A 26,423-nucleotide genomic window follows, 5' to 3' on the forward strand; every position below is an offset into this window, starting at 1 on the left:
TGGAACAACAACTGGTATCAAAGCCAAACAATTTTACACTATCTGTGTGTCATAGGGGGAAGAACAAGGTGGAAGTGTGTGAGACAGCTACAAGTGATTAAAAAAAGTTATTCTGGGCATGTGCAATCCTCCAGACTGTTCAGGTACAGTTCACTGAGTACAGTATGCCTGCTGCCAGAGATAGCCTAGAGTAAGAAATACCAAGTTTCTCCAACCTTGCCTTTACGTTTTGATTTACGCTCTTAAAAATCGAAATTCAAAGAGAGACCTTTTCAAAGTTTGAAAAGCGCATTCAAATTCACTTGACCTGGCAAAGTACAAACATCAATAAGAGTCAATTAACATAATTAATGCCATGGCATTTTGTTCATACAGCCAGAAAAGGGACCGATTAAACAAAGCATGACAAATATATGCAAAGTTAAATAACCCAATTTAATTAATCCCGGGGGACACTAGAAAGCGTGCTATGGGATATACGTGGATTGTTAGAGCTCTGCTAAAAAAAAAAAAAAAAAAAAAAGCATATTTATCTTAATCTCTCACGACCTATAAATTCAAACATTGTCTGACAAGATGAAAAGGCACCAAAAAAAAGGGAGGAGCTAAACAAGGTACTTTGGACGAGACGGACTATGAATCGATGCTAACATCGCCGACCCACAATACTTGCTCCCAAGAGCTCCCCTTCAGAGCGACCTACTGGTCGCTATAAACAAACTAAGCAAGAAGGTGGACACAAAGTTGGCTGCCATCTCAAAGAATATTGGGACTATGACCGGAACTGTGAATGAAAGGTGCATGAGGTCGAGCAGACGATCACGAGGCCAGGCTACAGGACATTGAGAAACAGTGCAAAACGTTAAACTTAAAAACCCAAAAATTCCACTGAAAACCTGCCTGGAAATGCTTAAATCGCATTCATGATAGCAGAACATCCAAACCTTTGGGATACAGGTAGACACAGAGTAAGGCAGGCCCACTGAATTTGTAATCAGAGCTGATACTGGCCCTGCTGGGGAGTGAAAACTTCAAAACGCACATCCTGATCGACCGCACATCCTGATCGACCGCACACACAGATCATCCGCACCAAAGCCAGCCAAGGGCGTGCCACCAATGCCATTCATCGCACGCTGCAGATCCCCTCAACTACAATGGAGCACGGGTGTCCTTCTACCCAGATCTTACTTTGGAGGTGAGGAACAAACGGAAATAGTATGATGAGCTGCGCAAAAAAGGCAGGGCAGCCAACATCCAATATGGATTATTTTTCCCAGCCAGGTTCAAGGTGACAGTCGAGGGATCAACGCGCTTGTTTGACACTCCAAAAGAAGCCAAACTGTTATTGGCAAGCAAGCTCCCTGGCTGAGGAACCAAACCTGTCGTGTGAGATGGCTAAATGGCCAAATACAGGCCAGTACTGTGTTTGAATTTCTTGCCGATGCTCATTACAATGAACATTGGAACTTATAATAATTGGTGAGATATTATTGTTTATAACATTGTTTAGCCGATCATGTTTTAGTCCCACTCATCACCTACGTGAGAGTAAAGATTTTTTTCATTTTTTTTTGCAGAGCATCTATAGATGCAGAGTTAACTTAGGTTATATGTCTAGGCACCATAAGGTTTGTGTGTTAGTCAAGGGGTGCTTTGCTGGAGGAAGTCACTCAGTAATCAAATTTAACCAAGCTTGGGGGGGGGGTTGGGGTTTGTGTTTTATATTTAGTTTCAGTATGATAAGTACCAGGATGGCGGGGCGTTTTTGGTTTTATGACAGCAACAATTTGTTCTAAAACAAGTAACGGCACATAGTGACCGGGCACAGAGTAGGCCTAGTGGAATAAAGATAGTACGTTGGAACTGTAATGGCTTAGGTCAGTTCGTTAAAACAGTTAAGGTTTTCTCCCCATGTTAATCACTGGTCCTTGACATGATCAAAGTGTCGAAATATGAGTACAATAGCATCATTTAGAAACATGGTGTTTTTTCAGGAAACTCATTAAAAATGAATTGCTCGGACCAAACTACAAGTCGGCTGGATTGGTCAGATATACCAGTCTAATTCTGATGCAAAAGCGAGAGGGTAGCAATCCTGATAAGGAAAAACATTCCTTTTATTTACTGATCCTTGACTTCAGATCCTAATGTCAGTATATTATTGTGGTTGGTACACTGAATTGGATACCAATAACCTTAGTTAATTTATATGGTCACAACTTTGATGATCCATTATTTTTCCAAAGGGTATTTAAATCCATAACAAATATATTGGATACAAATGTTATTGTGGGTGGCGACTTCAACTGTATTTTGGATCCTCTTTTAGATAAACAGCTATCAAGGTCAACAATCAAATGCCAGTGTTTGTCTAAATACAATGACAAGCCATAACATTGCCGATATTTGGAGACTGACGCATCCAACAGATAGGGATTATTCTTTCTTTTTGCCAGTTCGTAAGTCATATTCCAGAATTGTTTTGCTGCGGCTGTTACATTTCACCTGATTCTAAAATCACAGGCCATTCTCCACTCTCCATGGTGCTGAAACTGGACAATGTGTCTGCAGGCCGGTGACTGTGGCGCTAAGATGCTTACTTGTTGAATGATGAGGCTTTCTGTCAGTATTGAAGGAGCAGATTGCTTCTTTTCCCTTTGAGCTAACAACACGGGGATGTTGATGACTATCTTTTGGGAATCTCTCAAAGCTGTGATTAGAGGTCACCTTATTTCATATACATCGGAGAGGAAGAAACACGCCAATACTAGGCTGAAAGAAATCGAACAAGAGTTAGGGGAGCAGCAATTCCTCGAATGAAGTCCTTGACATGATCAAAGTGTCGAAATATGAGTACAATAGCATCATTTAGAAACAGGTAGCCTATTTACTTGATAGAATGAAACAACTATATTTTGAACTGGGTGACAAACCGCATAAATTATTTGCAAGGCAGCTAAGGCATACACAAGCAACTCAAGCTATTCATAAAATGAAAGACAGGAATGGTCAAATTGTAACAGATCTGGGGATATCAATAAATGCTTTGCACAGTTTTACTCAGAGCTATATCAATCAAAATGTGATCCTGCTGAGCCACAAATTATTAAGTGCTTTCTCACCAAATTTGAACTTCCTAAATTAGACAGGGGGGCATCAGTTGCGCTCGATGCCGAGATATCTCCTCTAAAATTTAGTACAGCGATAGCACAATATTCCAAACAACAAAGCCTGACGGATAAATAATAAAATTGTATTAGTACTGTACCAGACTAGCTCTGCTTCTGTTGCAAATGTCCCACAAACATTGCATGAGGCTACTATAGGTCAGATCATGGGGGGAAAAAAAGAGTGGCCACTGAGATGTTGTCTCATCACTGTGGCCGCTATATAAGGTGTTGAAAAAAAATATATATTGGCAAACCGTTCTAAATAATATATTTCTGATATTATACAATCCGACAAGACAGGTTTTATCCCAGACCGACACAGTGGGGTCCGGAATTATTGGATCCCTTGATAAAGATGAGCAAAAACGACTGTATAAAATAAATAATACAAATACTGAGCTATAATTGTATGCTCAAAACATACAAAATATTATTTTGAACTAATACAATTGCTCAAAAGAAAGACATTTTGTTTAACAAGTAAATAATAAAACATATTGGATCCACTGTTTTCAATCCCGTTGCAAGGATAATGACAAAGACTTTTTCTAAAATGGTTTATGTGATTGGAGAACACATTGGGAGGGATCTTAGACCAGCGATTCTCAAATGGTGGGTCGCAACCCAAATTTGGGTCCTCGGACATGTCATGAATTCTTCTACGGATGAGGTTTTCAAAAAACATTTGTGAAGATTAGTACACATTGTATATATATAGCAAACCATGCCATTCTCATGGCGTACTTGAGACGTGTGAGAAAAGGACTTCCAGGAATCATTTGATTAGTGCAGATTTGCCCACCACCACAACTGAAATCCTCAATACACTGGACCTATATCTGGGAAGAACTGTCCGTAGAGCTCCGAGACAGGATTGTATCGAGGCACAGATCTGGGGAAGGGTACCAAAACATTTGTGCAGCATTGAAGGTCCAAGAACACAGTGGCCTCCATCATTCTTAAATGGAAGACGTTTGGAACCACCAAGACTCTTCCTAGAGCTGGCCGCCTGCCAAACTGAGCAATCGGGGGAGAAGGGCCTTGGTCAGGGAGGTGACCAAGAACCCGATGGTCACTCTGACAGAGCTTCAGGGTTCCTCTGTGGAGATGGGAGAACATTCCAGAAGGATAACCCATCCACTAATCAGGCCTTTATGGTACAGTTATCATCCGGAAGCCACTCCTCAGTAAAAGGCACGACAGCCTGCTTGGAGTTTGCCAAAAAGGCACCTAAAGGACTCTCAGGCCATGAGAAATAAGACTCTCTGGTCTGATGAAACCATGATTGAACTCTTTGGCCTAAATGCCAAGCCTCACGTCTGGAGAAAAGCTGGCACCATCTCTACGGTGAAGCATGGTGGTGGCAGCATCAGGCTGTGGGGATGTTTTTCAGCGGCAGGGACTGGGAGACTAGTCAGGAATGAGGCAAAGATGAACGGAGAAAATAACAGAGATCCTTGATGAAAACCTGGTCCAGAGTGGTCAGGACCTCAGGCTGTGGCGAAGGTTTACCTTTCAAAAGGACAACGACCCTAAGCACACAGTCAAGACACCGCAGGAGTGCCTTTGGGATAAGTCTCTGAATGTCCTTGAGTTGCCCAGCCAGAGACCGGACTTAAACCCGTTCGAACATCTCTGGAGAGACCTGAAATCAGCTGTGCAACAATGGACCCCATCCAACCTCACAGAGCTTGAGAGGATCTGCAGAGAAGAATGGGAGAAACTCGCCAAATACAGGTGTGCCAAGCTTGTGGCGTCATAACCAAGAAGACCCGAGGCTATAATCGCTGCCAGAGGTGCTCCGACAAAGTACTGAGTAAAGGGTCCGAACTGTGTACAGTGTAATAGTTCAGTTTATTTTTAATAAATTAGAAAACATTTCTAGCACAAAATGCCCCTCTATGCAGACAGCATTCTTTCGTTTTTATCCAAGCCTAAAACTTCCATTGCTCCCTTGCGTATCCCTTTACACTCATACCCATATGCAGGTTATAAATGACAGATCTGGACACTGATAAACAGCTGAACGCAGTAACATGCTATACATGACGTCAAAGCTGTGGACGCCCACCTGTGGACGTCGGGCCCTCATACCACCCTCACGGAGTCTGTTTCTGACCGTTTGAGCAGACACATGCACATTTGTGGCCTGCTGGAGGTCATTTTGCAGGGCTCTGGCAGTGCTCCTTCCTTGCACAAAGGCGGAGGTAGCAGTCCTGCTGCTGGGTTGTTGCCCTCCTACGGCCTCCTCCACATCTCCTGATGTACTGGCCTGTCTCCTGGTAGCGCCTCCATGCTCTGGACACTACGCTGACAGACACAGCAAACCTTCTTGCCACAGATCGCATTGATGTGCCATCCTGGATGAGCTGCACTACCTGAGCCACTTGTGTGGGTTGTAGATTCCGTCTCATGCTACCACTAGAGTGAAAGCACCGCCAGCATTCAAAAGTGACCAAAACATCAGCCAGGAAGCATAGGAACTGAGAAGTGGTCTGTGGTCCCCACCTGCAGAACCACTCCTTTATTGGAGGATGTCTTGCTAATTGCCTATAATTTCCACCTGTTGTCTATTCCATTTGCACAACAGCATGTGAAATTTATTGTCAATCAGTGTTGCTTCCTAAGTGGACAGTTTGATTTCACAGAAGTGTGATTGACTTGGAGTTACATTGTGTTGTTTAAGTGTTCCCTTTATTTTTTTGAGCAGTATATATATTCATTAGATAGGACTGGATACAATGAAGGAAATATGCAGATAATCTCGAATGGGTTCATCGATAAGGAAATAGAGTTCTATGGATGCTTTGTGTGTGGAAAAGGGAAAGCCTGTTGAGGAAAAAAAGTAATATCAGAGAAGCCACAATCAAGTGCATTATAGACGAGCTCTTAGCGAGCAATTCAACCAAGGGACTTGGAAGGAATCTATACATACACTGACATAAAATCTATAATATGCACCAGGGAAGTGCACCACCACAAATGCAAGACTTCAAAACAAAAAAAGTAAGGAGCGGGAATACGGTAATTTGTGAAAATTCAGAGAAGCAGCAAGGGACTCGGTCTGAACTTTGCTACTCTCTTGGCTAATCTGGGATGAAACGCATCAAAATGGTGTGTCGTGACCTGTTGTCGCTAGCAGCGTAATGCTTAGGTTCCCCATGGGACCTCACCAGTGTTTTACAGTTGTTGTGTGCTCTGAAGCACTTTAAAAAAAGCAGGAAGAACTATAAAACAGTCAGAGAAAGGCAACTACGTCGTAGAAGCATTTTAGATTTCCAATGAACGCTGGGGAGTAGGGACAGTTACAGCTGTGTATTCACTAGGGCTGTCCCGACAAAAATAAATCTTGGTTGACAGAGTCATCTGTTCTTTCGACCAATCAATTTGTTGAAATTTTAAAACATATTTTCCATATATAGACAAATCCTGTGTTTTAATCAAATCTCAACTATATGCACCGAGCTTGTCTGATGCTTTAAGCAAACTGTTTGATAAAATATTTAACCCACAAATGACAAGAGGGAGTCTGACCGCAATTGATTTGATTGTGCTGGGCCTGGCTCAGACTTGCTGCTCTGTGTAAAAATAAAACAGCGAGTGACTGTGACTAGCACCCGTTGTCGCTCTCTCCTCCCTGCTGCAGCGACCACCGCAGAACATCAGTGTGTATTGCGCTGTCTGTTGCTGAAGCTGCAACACAACTACAGCCATTTCTGACAACAAAAAATCCCTCAAAACAATCCCTCATTTGTTAAGGAAAAACATTCCCTGTTCCCTCAACTCCTGCTCTCTTTAGGTGACACATGTATGCATGTGACCAATAGGGCCTGACCTATAGCATATCATAATCACATCAGTAAATTGGTTATAACAAACTCTGAACACCGTAACACGTCACAGCAAAATGGATGCAGAGGACGTGACAAATAACCTTGAGATGGGGGAATGTTTACTGGTTGCCTCGGAGGTAAAGGGGACATCAGATGTGTGGAATAAATTTGACTAGTGAAAAATTCTGGAGATCAAGAAAAAGGTCAGGAGCAAGCGATGCGTTCATATTATGTGTGCCAAACAGGTGTTGTAAAATTACAATACAATTTTTCTGATCGTTTGGAACAATGTGAAGAACACTAAATAAATTATAAGCGTACCAGAGAGTGTTGTAAAGTTCTTTTTGTAAAGCCTTTATTACAGCAAAGACCAAAAACAGTCACATTCATTCGTGAATGCAATTTCCGAAATAGAACGTTTTAGGCCTATTGTTTATGCTAATTATTCAATGGTCGCTTTATTACTAAAATGCTTAATTGCATTTCAAATCATGAATGACTCCTATGCTGTGTGATGACATGAAGAAATACATTGATTGATACAGTAGCCTATATAAGTATTGAAATATAGGCCAAAGTAAGTTACAGTATTAAGACTAAACAGAATGTGCTCTTAGGCCCACAGCCCAATGGTGGTTATAACAAGGCTTACCAATGATAATGATTTGACATATTATCAGAATAATAATAACAATAAGGAGATCAAGGAAAAAGGAGGGTTATAATTATTATAAATATATTTTGACAATTTGGAACACTATAAACAAAACTAAATAAATTATAAATACCAGAGAGGCTGGTCTAACAACAACAACAACAACAACAAAAAGTATAAAGCCTTTGTTACAGCATAGCAAAGATTAAAAACAGCCAAATTCGGGAAACCGTTTATCCGACATGTGGTTGCATGAGGCTTGTTGCTCACGGAATCAGTAGGCTATTAAAACACTCAAACAGGATCCGTCTTATTTCTGTAGATATGATCATTTATAAAGCCAGGCACATTTAACAGTTAGGCTATTGACTAGACTAGGGATGCACAATATATCGGTGAACATATCGGAATCGGCAGATATTTGCTAAAAACGCCAACATCGGTATAGGCCGATGTTTAGTTTAACGCCCTGATGTGCAAAACCGATGTCAAAGCTGACTTGCAAACCTATATAATGTAGGTACATGACGTAATGACGCTACGTAAAATGTTATGTTATAAGTGCAACACAGCATTCCTAAACTAGCCCACAATGTCTGCTGTGTGGATCGAGCAGTCAACAAGTCGAGCAGTCATTTGAAAGATGAAGAAAATTCCAGCGAGACAACTCAAAAGGCGAAATCCATTAAAGCCAAGATAATGGAATTCATTGCCCTGGACAATCAATTGTTCTCTGTCGTGGGTGATGTTGGCTTTCGCCGACTGGTCGAGCACCGGTACACACCACCAAGTGAGCTATTTTTTAGATGTTGCCCTACTGGAGTTACACAGTAATAGCGTCACTGCAATTAGCTTCATGGCATACATACTATGGAACGTAATTTGGGTCTTTGCGTGTCAAAAAAGATACAGTAGCACTGTCAAAGCTGTACAAAACTGCAAACAAGCAAACACCGGCCACGAACGGTGTGTTTACAATACCGCGTTGGTAATAAAGCATCATTTGTTCGACCGCAACTTCTGGGGTAGCTAACTTTAGCTTGGTACCTAGCTAGCACCAATACAAACACCATGAAAACAATGATCAGTAGAAACTGCAGTCATTTTCATTATTCTTAGCAATTATTTAGGAATCCTTGTGAGTAAGTATTACCTAGGTTGCCACTTGTTGTTCGCCTATTGAAACTGAACTTCAGTTCATGAAAATAAATAGCTAGTCAGCAACTTAACCCTGTTGCCCAAAGCTAACGTTATAAGCAGCCAGCTAGCTTCATCTGGCTAGTGAGGCTCGACCTCACCGGGTTATGTGTTGTGAAGCTAGCCACAATAAGGATTAGGCACAATAGTGGAATTTGCGGTTAGCCTTCAAAATAAAGTGTCATTGACAGTGATGCAAATGAATACAAATAGTAGAATTATGCCATACTTTTGTTTTGAAGGCTAACCGCAAAGTCCACTATTGTGGCTAATCCTTATTGTGGCTAGCTAAACATAGATGGGTCCGCCCACCATTAATCAATTAAGAACTGTCTTATAAATGAGGGTTATTTTAGATGACACCTAGCTATATAGTGAGCTAACTATAGCTACTGAAACAGATGTCGTGTTATTTGACACGTCAAAGTGGTATTTGACGTGTATCTTTTTTGACACGCAAAGACCCAAACCGCGTTCCATAGAAATCCTGGTTGAGAATGAAACGACTGAACAACAAAACAGCACAGCAAGTAAGTGAAACAAATAGGTTTTGATTATGTTTTACCGCACTATGGGACTCCCAATCACGGCCGGATGTGATACAGCCTGGATTTGAACCAGGGACTGTAGTGACGCCTCTTCCACTCAGATGCAGTGCCTTAGACCGCTGCGTCCATGTGTGTGAGTTAACTATTTAACTGTACTAGAATGCTTAGAAGGCCGCACAAATTGTAAATATCGGTTATCGGGTTTTGTTTTGGCATGGAAAATATCAGATATCGACCAAAAATGTCATATCGGTGCATCACTAGATTAGACCTAATTAAGTTGGGGTTTCCTCTCCCCTCACTTTTCTTAGACAATTAACCTGTTATGGCTAGGGGGCAGTATTTTCACGGCCAGATAAAAAACGTACCCGATTTAATCTGATTATTACTCCTGCCCAGAAACTAGAATATGCATATAATTATTAGCTTTGGATAGAAAACACTCCAAAGTTTCTAAAACTGTTTGAATGGTGTCTGTGAGTATAACATAACTCATTTAGCAGGCCAAAACCTGAGAAGATTCCATGCAGGAAGTGCCCCGTCTGACAATTTCTTGGCCTTCTTGATCATCTCTATCCAATACAGGGGATCTCTGCTGTTACGTGACACTTCCTACGGCTCCCATGGGCTCTCAGAAGGCGGCAAAAAGCTGAATCGTGGCTTTGCAGGCTCTGGCTGAAAAACATTAGCGCGTTTGGATAGTGGCTGGTCACAGTACTGTGAGACTCAGGCTCTTGCACGAGTCGACTCCATGTTTTATCTTTGAACGAAAACCACCACTCCCGGTCGCAATATTATCGCTTTTTTACGAGAAAAATGGCATAAAAATTGATTTTAAACAGCGGTTGACATGCTTCGAAGTACGGTAATGGAATGTTTAGAAATTTTTTGCCACGAAATGCGTCGTGCGCGTGACCCTTCGTCACCCTTGGATAGTGTCTTGAACGCACGAACAAAACGCCGCTATTTGGATATAACAATGGATTATTTTGAACCAAACCAACATTTGTTATTGAAGTAGCAGTCCTGGGAGTGCATTCTGACGAAGAACACCAAAGGTAATCAAACTTTTCTAATAGTAAATCGGAGTTTGGTGAAGGCTAAACTTGCTGGGTGTCTAAATAGCTAGCCCTGTGATGCCGGGCTATGTACTCAGAATATTGCAAAATGTGCTTTCACCGAAAAGCTATTTTAAAATCGGACACCTCGATTGCACAAAGGAGTTCTGTATCTATAATTCTTAAAATAATTGTTATGTTTTTTGTGAACGTTTATCGTGAGTAATTTAGTAAATTCACCGGAAGTGTTCGGTGGGAATGCTAGTTCTGAACGTCACATGCTAATGTAAAAAGCTGGTTTTTGATATAAATATGAACTTGATTGAACAAAACATGCATGTATTGTATAACATAATGTCCTAGGGTTGTCATCTGATGAAGATCATCAAAAGGTTAGTGCTGCATTTAGCTGTGGTTTTGTTTTTTGTGACATTATATGCTAGCTTGAAAAATGGGTGTCTGATTATTTCTGGCTGGGTACTCTGCTGACATAATCTAATGTTTTGAAATCGGACAGTGTGGTTAGAAAAAGGAGAGTCTTGTCTTTAAAATGCTGTAAAATAGTCATATGTTTGAAAAATTCAAGTTTTTGTATTTTTGAGGAATTTGTAATTCGCGCCACGCCTATCATTGGACATTGGAGCAGGTGTTCCGCTAGCGGAACGTCTAGATGTAAGAGGTTAAGGCAACGGCTGTTTTCTCATCTCCTAACTCCGCTGCTGCCTCCACCGCATTGTTCTCAACACCAATATGCTGGTTAACTTTGCTATTATGTATAAAGCAACATGGTCTAGGAAAAGGCGCCAATTCAACAGTGCACTGATATGTTTCAGAACTGCGGACAGTGACCACTATCCAACGTGGGAGAAAGCACCTTTTTTTGTATTTTTGTAGCACCATTGTCCTTATATAATATAACCATATACAATTTCAGTAGCAAATGTCTTAGACTGATGGACTGTGCCATCCCCACTGCCTCCACAATTGCACAGTCCACTCAGACCAGTGTCTTGTAGTATTCACAAACTCTATGGGGAGACTGCAGTGATCAGTGACATCACAACAAAGACCACACTCCCTGCATTGGAAATCCCCATGGTCAAAACTTAAGACCATAGCAGTGTGGCCCTAGGCTGGTGTGCAGCAGAGCAGAGCCAGTCTGGAAGTAAGGCTCTAACGCTCCAAGGTGACTGCAGGGGAGCACACAAACGCACAGACCCAGACACACGCACAGAAGCCTCTGGGTGACAGGAGGTATGGCAAGGCTTAACACGGATGCAGAACAGTTACCTCAGCAGGCACGACACAGTAATAATGACTACCGGGCTAATAGCAACGGTATCACTCTGGGCGTTCACGCGCAAAGTACAATGAGAACGTTTTTTTCGATCACACCTAATGGCACACCTGACCTCAATAGGGGTACATCTGTGCATAATGTTAACTGCATAAGTAACTTGGCCATTGGCTGTTTAACTTCAATGTCTTCCATTAGAAAATCAATTATGCATAAACGGTGATGCGCTGTCAGGAAATGAAAAATATTAAATATGGAGATGAATTTACTGTGACATTTCGTCTTTATCATGACACAGCTCTTGGATTCCTCCCCAGTTGGTGGCTGACAGTGAGTGGCAGGGTTTAACTCTGGGGTTGACACAGACAGGACCTTTCCAGGAAAACAAAAAAAAATATCGTATTTAAAAACCCTGGCAACAACATAAAATAGGAACATTCTTTCCTTGACACTCGGGTGGTGGTTAGGGTCAAGAAATTACATTTTTCAAGAGGCAACCAGTCATACACAATGGATCAGCATTGTGGCATTGTGCAGAATGACTATTGATGTTATGAACCGTGATGGCGTAATGAAGCACGAGCTATAAATCAATCCATAAAAATATATTTTTTTAAATGTAACCAAATAGACTCAACCCTACTGCACAAACCCTTCAACCAAATCTGTGTATCCTCGATCTATAGCCACCACATAAGGTCAAAGGGAAACATCCATAGAAATAGAATGAATAGAATCGCTTGTCTTTTTACTTATATTTAAACTCTCTATTTAAATCAGGTTAGATAAGACATTGAGAACACATTCTCTTTTACAATAAAGAGCTTACCAACAAGGAGCAATGACTCCAGCAGCAAAGCAGACAAGTGACTAGCGACTAGTGATTGATTGTAACTCCCCCCGCAGGGCAGCAGGCAGGCAGGCCACTAGGTGGTCCTCTCAGTGTGGAGCCTGGTGCCAGGTCTGGGTGGCTTGACTAGGATAATGGAGGAGGCCAATAATGGCCTGGGTACTGGGGATCAATACAGCAGCACTTAGTGACGGCTCGGGGACCACACAGCACTGCTAACCTCTGTGCCGCCACCTCCACTGCCTGATTCTTGCCGGATCGTTCATCTCTAAGCTCGCCTGGTAAAGGCATAGCATGAAGATAGGCGAAAGGTATCATTAAGGCTTTGCGTTATACTGCATTTTACTTCATACAGTTGAAGTCGGAAGTTTACATACACTTAGGTTGGAGTCACTAAAACTAGTTCTTCAACCACTCCACAAATTTCTTGTTAACAAACTATAGTTTTGGATAGTCGGTTAGGACATCTACTTTGTGCAAGTAATTTTCCCAGCAATTGTTTACAGACAGATTATTAAATTGTATCACAATTACAGTGGGTCAGAAGTTTACTGTGCCTTTAAACAGCTTGGAAAATTCCAGGAAGTTTCTTAGCAAGTTGTGGCTAAAATAAATCATGTTAGCTGCTAATGCTAATCGCAAGTAAGCTGGCTATAATAAATGTACTGAGTCAGAGCAAACGTAGCTAGCTAATACAGCCTGATACCAGTGCTGGTGTAGGCCTAAATTAGCATGCTGTTTGTGCAACAGTACGTTCTAAATCACAGAGGAATAGGCAAAGCATGAATATGTTAGACAAAGATTATAGGGTCCCATTCCCCTGGGAAACACTGACCAACACTTTGGTTCCTACCCTGTCACAATAACACCTCCATAGTGATCCTATTAGTATTCTAATTCCTAATTCTATGAACACCTCCATGGCATTTTCATTTGTTGCCATGTCAAACACTGCATTCAAAAAGGGCACACTTACATTCCAACTATAAAATTAAAATAATTATATTTCAATGATTCCAACAGTTAACCCAAGTGTTTTGATCTAAATCGCAAGTCAAATTGCAATTGCAATATTTGGTTAAAAATAAGGCCTAGACTTTTTTCCCATATCGTGCAGTCCTACATGGAAATTATATCAAATGAGATCAACTTTTGGATGAATTGTGACTGAACAGTATAAAACAATCAAAATGGAAAAAGCCCCACTGAAAACACTCGGGTCATACACAACTCAAAATACTGTCATCCTGTCAAAAAATACATTGAAAATAAATGTTGTGATACAAACACACACACACAAACTGTTCGAAAGTTTGGGGTCACATTGATCAGAAATAGTGTAGACAATGTTAATGAGTATTGTAGCTGGAACAGGCAGATTTTTTATGGAATATCTACATGGGCCCATTATCAGCAACCATCACGCCTGTGTTCCAATGGCACGTTGTGTTAGCTAATCCAAGTTTATCATTTAAAAAAAGGCTAATTGATCATTAGAAAACCCTTTTGCAAATATGTTAGCACATCTGAAAACTGTTGTCCTGATTAAAGCAGCAATAAAACTGGCCTTCTTTAGACTAGATGAGTATCAGGAGCATCAGCATTTGTCGGTTCGATTACAGGCTCGAAATGTCCAGAAACAAAGAACTTTCTTCTGATACTTGTCAGTCTATTCTTGTTCTGAGAAATGAAGGCTATTCCATGCGAGGAATTGCCAAGAAACTGAAGATCTCGTACAACGCAGTGTACTACTCCCTTCACAGAACAGCGCAAACTGGCTCTAACCAGAATAGAAAGAAGAGTGGAAGGCCCCGGTGCACAACTGAGCAAGTTGACAAATACATTAGTGTCTAGTTTGAGAAACAGACACCTCACAACTCCTCAACTGGCAGCTTCATTAAATAGTAGCAGCAAAACACCAGTCTCAACAGTGAAGAGGCAACTCTGGGATGCTGGCCTTCTAGGCAGAGTTGCAAAGAAAAAGCCATATCTCAGACTGGCCAATAAAAAGAAAAGATTAAGATGGGCAAAAGAACACAGACACTGGACAGAGGAACTCTACCTAGAAGGCCAGCATCCCGGAGTCGCCTCTTCACTGTTGACGTTGAGACTGGTGTTTTGTGGGTACGATTTAATGAAGCTGCCAGTTGAGGACTTGTGAGCCTTTTAAAACTTGGATTAGCTAACACAACGTGCCATTGGAACACAGGAGTGATGGTTGCTGATAAATGTAGATATTCCATAAAAAAATCTGCCGTTTCCAGCTACAATAGTCATTTACAACATTAACAATGTCTACACTGTATTTCTGATCATTATTATTTGAAATGGGGGATTTTTTGTTGTTGCTTTTCTTGCAAAAACAAGGACATTTATAAGTGACTCCAAACGTTTGAACGGTAGTGTGTGTGTGTGTGTGTAATATATGCCATATTGCCCAGCCCTAGGCATCAGCACTAGCTATAAGTTCATTAGACATCAGTAGGAACCAGTGGAGGCAGCTGAGGGATGGACGGCTCATAATAATGGCTGGAACGGAGCAAATGGAATGGCATCAAACACACGGAAACCACGCGATTGATGTATTTGATACCATTCCAATTATTTTGCTCCAGCCATTACCACAAGCCCGTCCTGCCCAATTAATGTGCCACCAACCTTCTGTTGTAGAAACACTATCTGCCACCACCTTGTTTTACTCAGGCTCTTAAAATAGCATACAGGACATTTCTCTGAGAGAAAAAAAACAGCTGCAATCTCACAGCTCAGAGAAAATGAGTTCTGAGGATGAAGCTGGAGAATACATAATCAAGGTACGTTCTGAATATTACCCTATTCCCTATATATTGCACTACCTATAGGGCACTGGTCAAAAGTAGTGCACTTTGTAGGGTACAGGATGCCATTTGGGATGAGGTCTTACACTTCTATACCAAATATTCTCCGAAAATTGATCTGTGGCAATTATCGCCCCCCCCGCAATAAATTAGCGGTAAATTGATAATAATTAGTTTCAGTTTAGAAGAAAATCAAGCTCAATGATCCTTAGCTGGGTGTATTCAGAAGTTGGTGCATACAACGGAACTTGCGAGATAGAAAAACAAATATGTAATTTGCGGATGCAGTTAAGCATTCAGAAAATCACAGGCCCGCCAAAATATACACCAGGCTTGCGGTCAAAGAGGCTACTCAAACTGCTGTGATGGAGATATATACAAAATGGTTTTGCAAACTTGTTTAGCAATTTCAGAATGGCTGCTCAGTCCTCAGACAGTAGCATTTGTGATGGTCTCAGACAGGGTCCTGGATCTTCATGTTCAGGGTTTACTGAGCTCTGCTGGCTGACCAGCGAGCCGAGAGGTCTGGGGGGGAAGGCAGTCTGAGCTGCTCTCCTCTCCTGCTCTCCTCTCAGGCAGAACTAATCAGTCTGACATACAGACAGGCTGCTGTCTGCCACCATGAACAGTGGCAGGACTGACAATGTTGATAGCGAAATACTCTACAGAGAGTTTTCATCTCAGGGCTTCTCTCTCATGCCCAGCCCTGGCCCGATGATCTATTTATATTCTGTCCTTAACCAGGATCACCAGGCACTGACAATGTGGACTAGAGAGGGGACCAGAGAGAGGTCAAAACAGGGGGCAGAGTGGCTGCTAATGGGCCTGGTGGTTATGGGGGACTGACTGACCCTGGGCATACTGACTACAACCTGATATGTCTGGCACCCCTTCAGGGATGTAGGGGAATTTCATGGGCAACAAGATCTCTGCTGAACAGGCATGGCACTACTCACGTTGAATTTGATGATGTCATAGATCAGGTAGCGCGGGACGGGCTGGCCGTTTACCTTGTCGATAATCATCTCCTGTGGAAACAAGAGACAGGGGGGGGTGATGAGGACAGACAGAAACCGAGAGAGAGAAAGATACCGAGAAAGAGAGATGGGGGCATAATGCTAAAACAGTGTACGGGAGACACATTCTTCTAAGAGAAAGAATTCTAAATTTGTGGTCCTATCAGATGCTGGAAAGTGCCTGTCCAACGATGGGGGGGAGGGTAAACGAAGCGGGCTGTGGGGGCTGGCTGGGTCTCCTGTGGGGTACGTACAGCAGACTGCGGCACACATCAGAGATGAGTACCAGGGAGAGGAATGGGAAACGGCAGCAGAAATAGATTTCCACATTCATCATTCAACATTGTGGAGTTGAGAATCAAGTACTTCAGAGCTGGTGAAAACCCCAACTGACACATGACTGGGTTTCACAGCCATGTTATGCAACTAGGTGGCTGCCAGTTGAGGACTTGAGCCTTTTAAAATTATAAACTTGGATTAGCTAACACAACATGTCATTGGAACACAGGCGTGATGGTTGCTGATAATGGGCCTCTGTATGCCTATGTAGATATTACATTAAAAAAAAAATATTAAAATAAAAATCAGCCGTTTCCAGCTACAATAGTCATTTACAACATTAACAATGTCTACACTGTATTTCTGATCAATTTGATGTTATTTTAATGGAAAAAATATGCTTCTCTTTCAAAAACAAGGACATTTCTAAGTGACCCCAACGGTAGTGTGTATACGAGAGAGACAACGAGAGAGAGAGAGCCTAGAGAGAGCAATATTTTACACATTCATCATTGTGGAGTTGAGAATCAGGTACTTCAGAGCTGGTGAGAAGCGAGCTCGAACGATAACGAGCGAGAGCGAGCGAGAACGATAACGAGCGAGAGCGAGCGAGAACGATAACGTGCGAGAGCGAGCACGAAGCGAGCGAGAGCGATAACGAGCGAGAGAACGAGACAGTGAGCGCGAGAACAAGCGAGAGCGAGCGAACGAGAGCGAGACAGCGAACGAGAGAGCGAACGAGAGAGCAGACTATATGAATAATTTCCCAATGGGTATCATATCGTAGGCTAAGCATCATACAGTACGCATCACCATTCTGACACATTACCTGTAGGAACATCAAGGGAACTACTGCTTTACAGCTAATATGGTACAATTTCACACAAGTTTATGTCCTTTGAAGGGATCTTACTCAAAATATTTACTCCAATGTGAGCGTACAAACACAGACAAATAAAAGACAACACTGAGTGTATTGCGCTGGGGGATGAATATAGTTGTATCTCTGCGAGTTGACCTCTGTACACGCAGCAGTGCAGCACACTGAGGCAGTAACTGTTATGTATTGTGTGTGGGGGTGTACGAATAAGCTAAAGTGACTAGCAGCAGAGCCACTACAACAGAAGAGCTTGTGATTGAATGTATGCAGCAACAGTTCCACAGGCAATATATCTGCAAACATGAAAAGACATTTTAGGTCTCTGGGTAGAGTTCACTAAAAACACTGACATGAATTCCAAACACACAAGAGAAGCCTTGTGGCAGAGGCAGATTATGTGTAAGTAGTACAATTCTATGAAGAATATATGGATGAAACTGAGCATAGCCGAGTCATGGTTCAGCTAGACAGACTGTCACATCTGCAGATTGGAGCTGCTTCAAAAGCCTGCTAATGTGTTCCCTGCACACAAGGCCCAAACAAAGAGACAACCCACCATCTCAATCAGTCACTGAATTACCGAAGATACTTGAGAATAATATTGCTCAGAGCATAAAAGACACGTCCGTCTTAGAGAAAAGTGATGATGGCTAAGCGAACTCACCTCGATAACAAGCCCCCCACATAATTGGGCTCCTGTACAGAAGACCAGGCATTGTACACCGGCATGACACATATTGGCAACTAGCCTCTTCTCTCCCTGGTTCCGATTAGGGAGGGTGATAATGACTGGTGTCTTGTGCACCTGCTGCTTGGGGAGTGCTGGGACCTGGCTTAGTCCCAAATGGTACCCTATTCCCTGTATAGTGCACTGCTTTTGACCAGGGCCAACAGGGAATATCACTATATTTGGAATGAACACCTTCTCTAGTACAAAAACTCCAGTAGCCCAGATTGGCCTGTTATTACACGGTGAAGACATGACAGCCACTAACAAACAGCCTCCTGGGAGGAAGGTATCTATGCAGTACAGTACAATACAGAGCAGGATAAAGGCGGATGAATCTATGGTATGATTTACGAACAATGTTTCCCCCTCCTGTCTTGTGTGGTGGCGGACTGGGTGAAAGGCTCACTGCTCTCACTGTTCTCCTATAGGCCTAGGTGTTGATAGGAGCCACAGGGTTCTCCTGGTGTGGAAGGAGGCTGACAACAGCTACTTTCTGCTGTCAGTCATGTGTAGGTGGAGCAGCAGGGCGATATGATTAGGGGTACGGGGTCAGGCAGGGGACATAAAGGGCGGGAAAAATAAAGACAGTTCGAATCACCATTCTGAGACTTTTTTATTTAACTAGGCAAGTCAGTTAAGAACAAATTCTTATTTACAATGATGGCCTAGGAACAGTGGGTTAACTGCCTTGTTCAGGGGTTAGAACGACAGATTTTTACCTTGTCAACTCGGGGATTCGATCTAGCAACCTTTTGGTTACTTGGCCAATGCTCTAACCACTAGGCTACCTGCCGCCCCATTACCTTGGGGGAAGAAAGAAAAGGACACACACACACACACTGAAGGACTTACCCCGTCAAGTAGTGTGTTGGCTAAGTGAACGCGGAGGTCTTTCCGAAAGGGGAATTCTAGGTTGGCTATGTGGAACACCGAGTTGTCTCTGTCGATCATGTGCACCTCATTCTTCCCATTTATCAGCATCATATACCTGTGGGAAAAAAAGCAAAGAAACCCTCTTTAATAAGTTTACATAACATCTTTAAGTTAACAACTATTTACTAGTAAGTAGCAAACATTCAACAAACAAAGCAGAGGCAATATACATATTGAATGCTGTAAATTGATGGCAAAGTTTCACTCCAAGTGGAATTGGCTTTTTACATGGATTAAAAACCAAGCCAGACAGCCATTTTATAGCAGACAAACAGCTGCATCCGGATTACTCCGAGCTGCAGATTCAACTGCATTTCTTACAGTTAAAATCAAAACTTTGTTGGGTTAAAGCTGCAATATGCAACATTTTGGCAACCCGACCAAATTCACAAAGAGTATGTGATGAGTCAAAAAAGTTAGTGCAAAAAGGGTCAATGCAGATAGTCCGGGTAGCTATTGGTTAAATATTTAAAGCTGCAATATTCAACTTTTTGGGTGACCCCACCAAATTCACATAGAAATGTGACTTATAGATCTGTCATTCTCATTTAAAGCAAGTCTAAGAAGCGGTAGATCTGTTCCATGTGCATATTTCTAGGCTTCCAGTTATGTTTAGTTTTTTTACTTTCGGATTTGTACACCAGCTTCAAACAGCTGAAAATACTACATTTTTGGTTATGGAAAATATATTTCACAGCAGTTTTGATGGTACAATAATTCTTTTCACACTGACTGCTTGTTTTGTCACATAAACTGAAATTAAGCGAACTATTCAAATTTTTGCAACCAGGAAATGACAGAGCGATTTCTGCAACATTACACCTTTAATAGAGTATCTGGGGAACAACACAGAATCAAACTCCAAACTTACCTCAACCCCTACTTACAAAAACAGCCGCATTATATTCTAGTGCACGTAGACACTTTCAAACCAATTCTCTCCTCTATTGACAAAACTGAATGACAAAAAAGTCACAGGCTCTGATATATTGTGATGTTATGTCCTAAAGCAGCTCTGCTTCAATGCAAATGTGCCAGCCTCCAGTTAGACATGGCTCTATCTTCAAATAGCACAATGTGCTGCTACATTCACAGGCAGTAGCGAGGCGAGTTGTTTCACTGATAGAGGAAGTTTTTGCACTAATCCTGAATTAGTTCCTCGGGCATTTGCAGGTGAGATACAAGACTTAGTTCGCATTAAGAAATACACTGCACTATCCTTGGCCTCAGGAAGACCACATAAGCTTGCAGTACAAACACAGTCCTTCACCCTTTTATCAAGATACTGTGGATGCATATTAATGATTTTATTCTGAGAAACTTTGAGAAAGCTCTTTGACTACATCTACAGTACAGGACTAGAGGCAAGGACATACACCACTGATCCAGCCATTCAGGAGGAGTGGTGTCCTTATCTCGCTCCTTCTCTTTGGCCTTGCAGATTTTTGAACAGTACTTTTTCAATGCCACAATAGGACACACACACACACACACACCGGTCCTCATTCAAATCACCACAGTGCCACACCAGATAATCCTACTGCTTTGAACTTTGTTTAATTAGAATATCCTCAAGAGAGGCGTAAAAGACAGGACATTGCAGTGTATCTGAGTTTTTTAAGAAGCTGCTAAGCAAATATGATAGGACCCAGGCTCTCTTGCTCCAGTCTACATATTTACATGGGTGATGGTAGAGGAGACTGGCAAGAGAGATGTGGAAAGTGGTGGTGAAGAGGGAGACCAACTTAAGTAGCTAGCAGTCTGTCACACCTCTGTCTGATTACTGTCTGATCCCTCCATCACACCAACCAGATGGAGGGATGAAGTGGAGGATACAAAGCTTTCCTTCAATTACATACCTGCGAACATCAGCTTTCACATTCAGACAAACTCTTACTTTTAAAAAGGGTGGATGCAGGTGGACAGTGAATAACTTACTCACCGTCTCCGACAGGATATCTGTATGGTAACAGTGGTGGAGGTGGAGACCAATTAGAAGTTTGTGATGACAAAGGGGATTTGGGATGGACGTACAGTATGTTAAGGATGGGACAACCCCTATGATACCCATGGTATCACCCATAGCATAGACACACAGAGGATGGAAGAGTCCACAGACACTAAGGTGGGGGTATCTGGGTGAAAGATACAGAGGCAGTGGAGGAGGATAAAGTCTAAGTGCTCTAGTTCAGTGTTGCACCGAACTCCAGTCCTTAAGTAGCCCCAAACAGCACACATTTTTGTTGCAGCCCCAGACAAAAATATCTGATTTAACTTGTCATGGGCTTAGTGATTAATTGACAAGTAGAATCAGGTGCGTTTGTCCGGGACCACAACAAAAATATGTACCGTTGGGGGTACTGGAAGACTGGAGTTGGGAAGACCTGCTCTAGTTGAGTCTAGAGCATGGCCCTCCAACGTTGTTCCTGGAGAGCTACCCTCCTGTGGGTTTTCGCTCCAACCCAGTTGTAACTGATATCGTTCAGCTTATCATCCAGCTAATTATTAGAATCAGGTGTGCCAAACTAGGGTTGAAGCGAAAAACCTACATTTACATTTAAGTCATTTAGCAGACGCTCTTATCCAGAGCGACTTACAAATTGGTGCATTCACCTTATGATATCCAGTGGAACAACCACTTTACAATAGTGCATCTAAATCTTTTTAGGGGGGGGGTTAGAAGGATTACTTTATCCTATCCCAGGTATTCCTTAAAGAGGTGGGGTTTCAGGTGTCTCCGGAAGGTGGTGATTGACTCCGCTGTCCTGGCGTCGTGAGGGAGCTTGTTCCACCATAGGGGTGCCAGAGCAGCGAACAGTTTTGACTGGGCTGAGCGGGAACTGTGCTTCCTCAGAGGTAGGGGGGCCAGCAGGCCAGAGGTGGATGAGCGCAGTGCCCTCGTTTGGGTGTAGGGACTGATCAGAGCCTGAAGGTACGGAGGTGCCGTTCCCCTCACGGCTCCGTAGGCAAGCACCATGGTCTACAGGATGGTGGCTCTCCAGGAACAGGGTTTGGCGAGCCCTGGTCTAGAGCTATTGTCAAGATATGAGGCAATACACTGGTGCGAACACAAAGCTCATCAAAATCTCCTTCAGTTAAGAGGTTTGAAATAGAAAAATGGCTACATGCACCAACAACCTCAGCCATCATAGATTGTTCTTTGCATTTTATTGAGGGCATGGCAAAGAGCAAAGCGCAAACAAAAAGCTGTCAAGCCAACTGCTCCTGTTTGGGTAATTGAATCAAAAAAATCTCCAGTCAACAGGAAAACTGTTATGCGTAAAAGGAAACACATGAAAGTCAACAACAGAACATGAAAATGCCTGATCTGATTCCAGGGGTATGGAGGTTCCTAAGGAGAGCTGAGGGGATGTGATCAAACACGCACACACATTTCCTCTTACAATCAACACACAAAAAAAATCTGCTCGGCAATGATTATATGGCAGAGTTGATGAATCCAGTTACATGCTTCCGGGAGGCCGACTTGCCACCGCTCTCTCTCCATCGGCAAATGCCAAGTATTGAGTGAAGCAAGATGTTTTAATATGAGCAACTCCGTATCATTTCCGGTTTTCTTCCTAAAAAGGTTAAGTATCCTAATCAACGTATCCTAAACCAGTGAGCAAATTAGCTCGCTCCCCATTACACCACTTTATGACATTAGTGCAATCATGTAGTGCTAATGGCACCCGGCTTATTATGCAAACTAATAAATTAACACAAAGGCGGGCCTGGCCTATTGGATGGCGATGTGAACCCATTTTAAAATGCAGTGACAGATGTACAGCTCACCAGGGGAGAGGAGACTGACAGAGATACAGTTGAAGTCAGAAGTTTACATACACTTAGGTTGGAGTCATTAAAACTCATTTTTCAACCACTCCACAAGTTTCTTGTTAAACTATAGTTTTGGCAAGTCGGTTTGGACATCTACTTTGTGCATGACAAGTAATTTTTACAACAATTGTTTATACAGACAGATTATTTCACTTAATCACAATTCCAGTGGGTCAGAAGTTTACATACACTAAAGTTGACAGTGCCTTTAAACAGCTTGGAAAATTACAGAAAATGATCTCATGGCTTTAGAAGTTTCTGATAGGCTAATTGACATCATTTGAGTGAATTGGAGGTGTACCTGCGGATGTACTTCAAGGCCTACCTTCAAACTCAGTGCCTCTTTGCTTGACATCATGGGAACATCAAAAGAAAATCAGCCAAGACCTCAGAAGAAAAATTGTAGACCACCACAAGTCTGGTTCATCATTGGGAGCAATTTCCAAACGCCTGAAGGTACCACGTTCATCTGTACAAATAGTACGCAAGTATAAACACCATGGGACCACGCAGCCATCATACCGCTCAGGAAGGAGAAGCGTTCTGTCTCCTAGAGATGAACGTACTTTGGAAAAGTGCAAAATCAATCCCGGAACAACAGCAAAGGACCCTGTGAAGATGCTGGAGGAAACGGTACAATATTTTCTATATCCACAGTAAAACGAGTCCTATATTGACATAACCTGAAAGGCTGCTCAGAAACAAAGAAGTCACTGCTCAAAAACGCCAGACTATGGTTTGCAACTGCACATGGGGACAAAGATCGTACTTTTTGGAGAAATGTCCTCTGGTCTGATGAAACAAAAACAGAACTGTTTGGCCATAATAACCATCATTATGTTAGGAGGAAAAAGGGGGAGGATTGCAAGCTGAAAAACACCATCCCAACCGTGAAGCACGGGGTGGCAGCATCATGTTGTGGGGGTGCTTTGCTGCAGGAGGGACTGGTGCACTTCACAAAATAGATGGCATCATGAGGCAGGAAAATGATGTGCATATATTGAAGCAACATCTCAAGACATCAGTCAGGAAGTTAAAGCTTGGTCGCAAATGGGTCTTCCAAGTGGACTATGACAACAAGCATACTTCAAAAGTTGTGGCAAAATGGCTTAAGGACAACAAAGTCAAGGTATTGGAGTGGCCATCACAAAACCCTGACCTCAATCCCATAGAACATTTGTGGGCAGAACTGAAAAAGTGTGTGCGAGCATGGAGGCCTACAAACCTGACTCAGTTACAACATCTCTGTCAGAAGGAATGGGCCAAAATTCACCCAACTTATTGTGGGAAGCTTGTGGAAGGTTACCCCAAACATTTGACCCGCGTTAAACAATTTAAAGGCAATGCTCCCAAATACTAATTGAGTGCATGTAAACTTCTGACCCAGTGGGAATGTGATGAAAGAAATAAAAGCTGAAATAAATCACTCTACTATTATTCTGACATTTCACATTCTTAAAATAAATTGGTGATCCTAACAGACCTAAGACGGGGAATTTTTACTAAGATTAAATGTCAGGAATTGTGAAAACTGACTTTGAATGCATGTAAACTTCCGACTCCAACTGTAGATGGCAGATCACTTGGTAGTTCCCCACTACCAAATTCACTACATTTCCCACAGCGTGAGCAGCAGTAAGAAGAACTGCAGGTGGGGAAAAAAAACATAATCAGATATGGATTACACCTAATTAATTTGCCATCTATACCAGCTTGTTCAGAGAGCTCTGGAAGGCATTCAGGTCCCTGAGAAGTGGGATACAATGGCTGTCCCCCAAATGGCACTCTATTCCTTAGAGTGCATTACTTTGGACCAGAGCCCAGGGGTGCATTTGGGACTAAAACAATATGAGACAGGCCCTGAGAGAGAACCTCTCAGCCAATGAGAGACAAGCATGCACTCTCATAGCAAATCAAGACCCCTAAAAGTGACTTGTTTCAGTCTTTCACTCTTGACCTGTAACAGGATTACGAGTAGGACCAACAGCGTGCTGCCAGAGTAAAAGGCATCTAATCTTCCAGCTACAATGACAGTGCAGGTCTGCAAAGTAGGGCCATAAAAACTGTTGGACCTAGTTATTATAAAGACAAAAAAAAGTATGACAGTGCAGGTGTGCTGGAGCTGTACTAGTCCAGAGAGGATGTTGGTTGAGTTCCTCATCCCTGTGAGTGAGGAGTGGTGAGCCACATCTGCCTTGCGGTCCTTTGCTCCTATAGAGACTGTGTTCTGGTAGAATCAATGCCTGCATCTACTCCCCAGATAAAGATTCAGGAGTCTGGACAACAGCCTCTTTGGTATCCCATAAGACACATTCAGGCAAACAGTCAGACAGACACACGCTTTAAAAAGACGTTTAGTGTATTGTTTAGTGTTGTGTAGTGGCTTTGCTGGCATGCATTAAAACAAAAGTTGAGTTTGCCCCACCAAGACGTACATGATAAAAATCACTAAAGAGCCTGGTTCCTCTCTAGGTTTCTTCCTAGGTTCCTGCCTTTCTAGGGAGTTTTCCCTAGCCACCGTGTTTCTACATCTGCCTTGCTTGCTGTTTGGGGTTTCAGGCTGGGTTTCTGTATAGCACTTTGTGATATCTTCTGATGTAAAAAGGGCTTTATAAATACATTTGCTTGATAGTGACATCAGGGCATAAAATAAAAAAAACGCCTACCACCCGCCAAATGCGGAGGGAAAAAAATGTCTATTTCACCAGCCATGTAAGCGGGTGGTCAATTTGCAGGGCTCTACAGCGCGACCATGACATTCACATTTGCAAATAGTCAAAAGTCAAGTATGAGCACATGTGCAAGTTGTGATTTCTAGCAGAAAAATGCTGCAGTAGCTATCTTCAAAGTTTCTGCCATTTTGTTCCATAGCTGCTAATCGCACAAAGAAATAATGGTATATCCCGCCTCACACATCAGCACTGCCTGAGTTAACTGCTTATAGATACATTTTTGGAAGCACTGCACACAGGTACAAACGTTTGTCTAATTTACTCAGTCTACAAAGTGAGACTTTGTCCTCTTGTTTTTCGGCTATTTACATTGAAAAACAACCAAGCTTGTGAACAAAACAATGTTAGTTAAGAACAAATTCTTATTTACAATGACGGCCTACACCGGCCAAACCCGGACAACGCTGGGCCAATTGTGCAGGGCCCTATGGGACTCCCAATTAGGGCCGGTTGTGATACAGCCTGGATTCGAACCAGGGTGTCTAATGACGCTCCTAGCATTGAGATGCAGTGCCTTAGACCGCTGTGCCACTCGGGAGCTGAAGAGATGGCATCTACTTGGTTT

General features: G+C 42.4%; 1 protein-coding gene across 3 annotated transcripts in view; it reads right to left on the reverse strand.

Annotated features, from left to right (window-relative positions):
* The window catches only part of rngtt (RNA guanylyltransferase and 5'-phosphatase), a 163,546-nt gene that overhangs the window by 98,832 nt on the left and 38,291 nt on the right, over window positions 1-26,423 (reverse strand). For all 3 annotated transcript variants that reach the window (XM_045719498.1, XM_014204745.2, NM_001173757.1), the window contains 2 exons: window positions 19,206-19,341; window positions 16,405-16,476 (listed from right to left, as the gene is read on the reverse strand). In XM_045719498.1, the coding sequence (XP_045575454.1) occupies window positions 16,405-16,476; window positions 19,206-19,341 (208 nt within the window). The remainder of the gene's footprint in view (window positions 1-16,404; window positions 16,477-19,205; window positions 19,342-26,423) is intronic.

This window comes from Salmo salar, chromosome ssa06 (assembly GCF_905237065.1).
Source record: "Salmo salar chromosome ssa06, Ssal_v3.1, whole genome shotgun sequence".
NCBI lineage: Eukaryota > Metazoa > Chordata > Actinopteri > Salmoniformes > Salmonidae > Salmo > Salmo salar.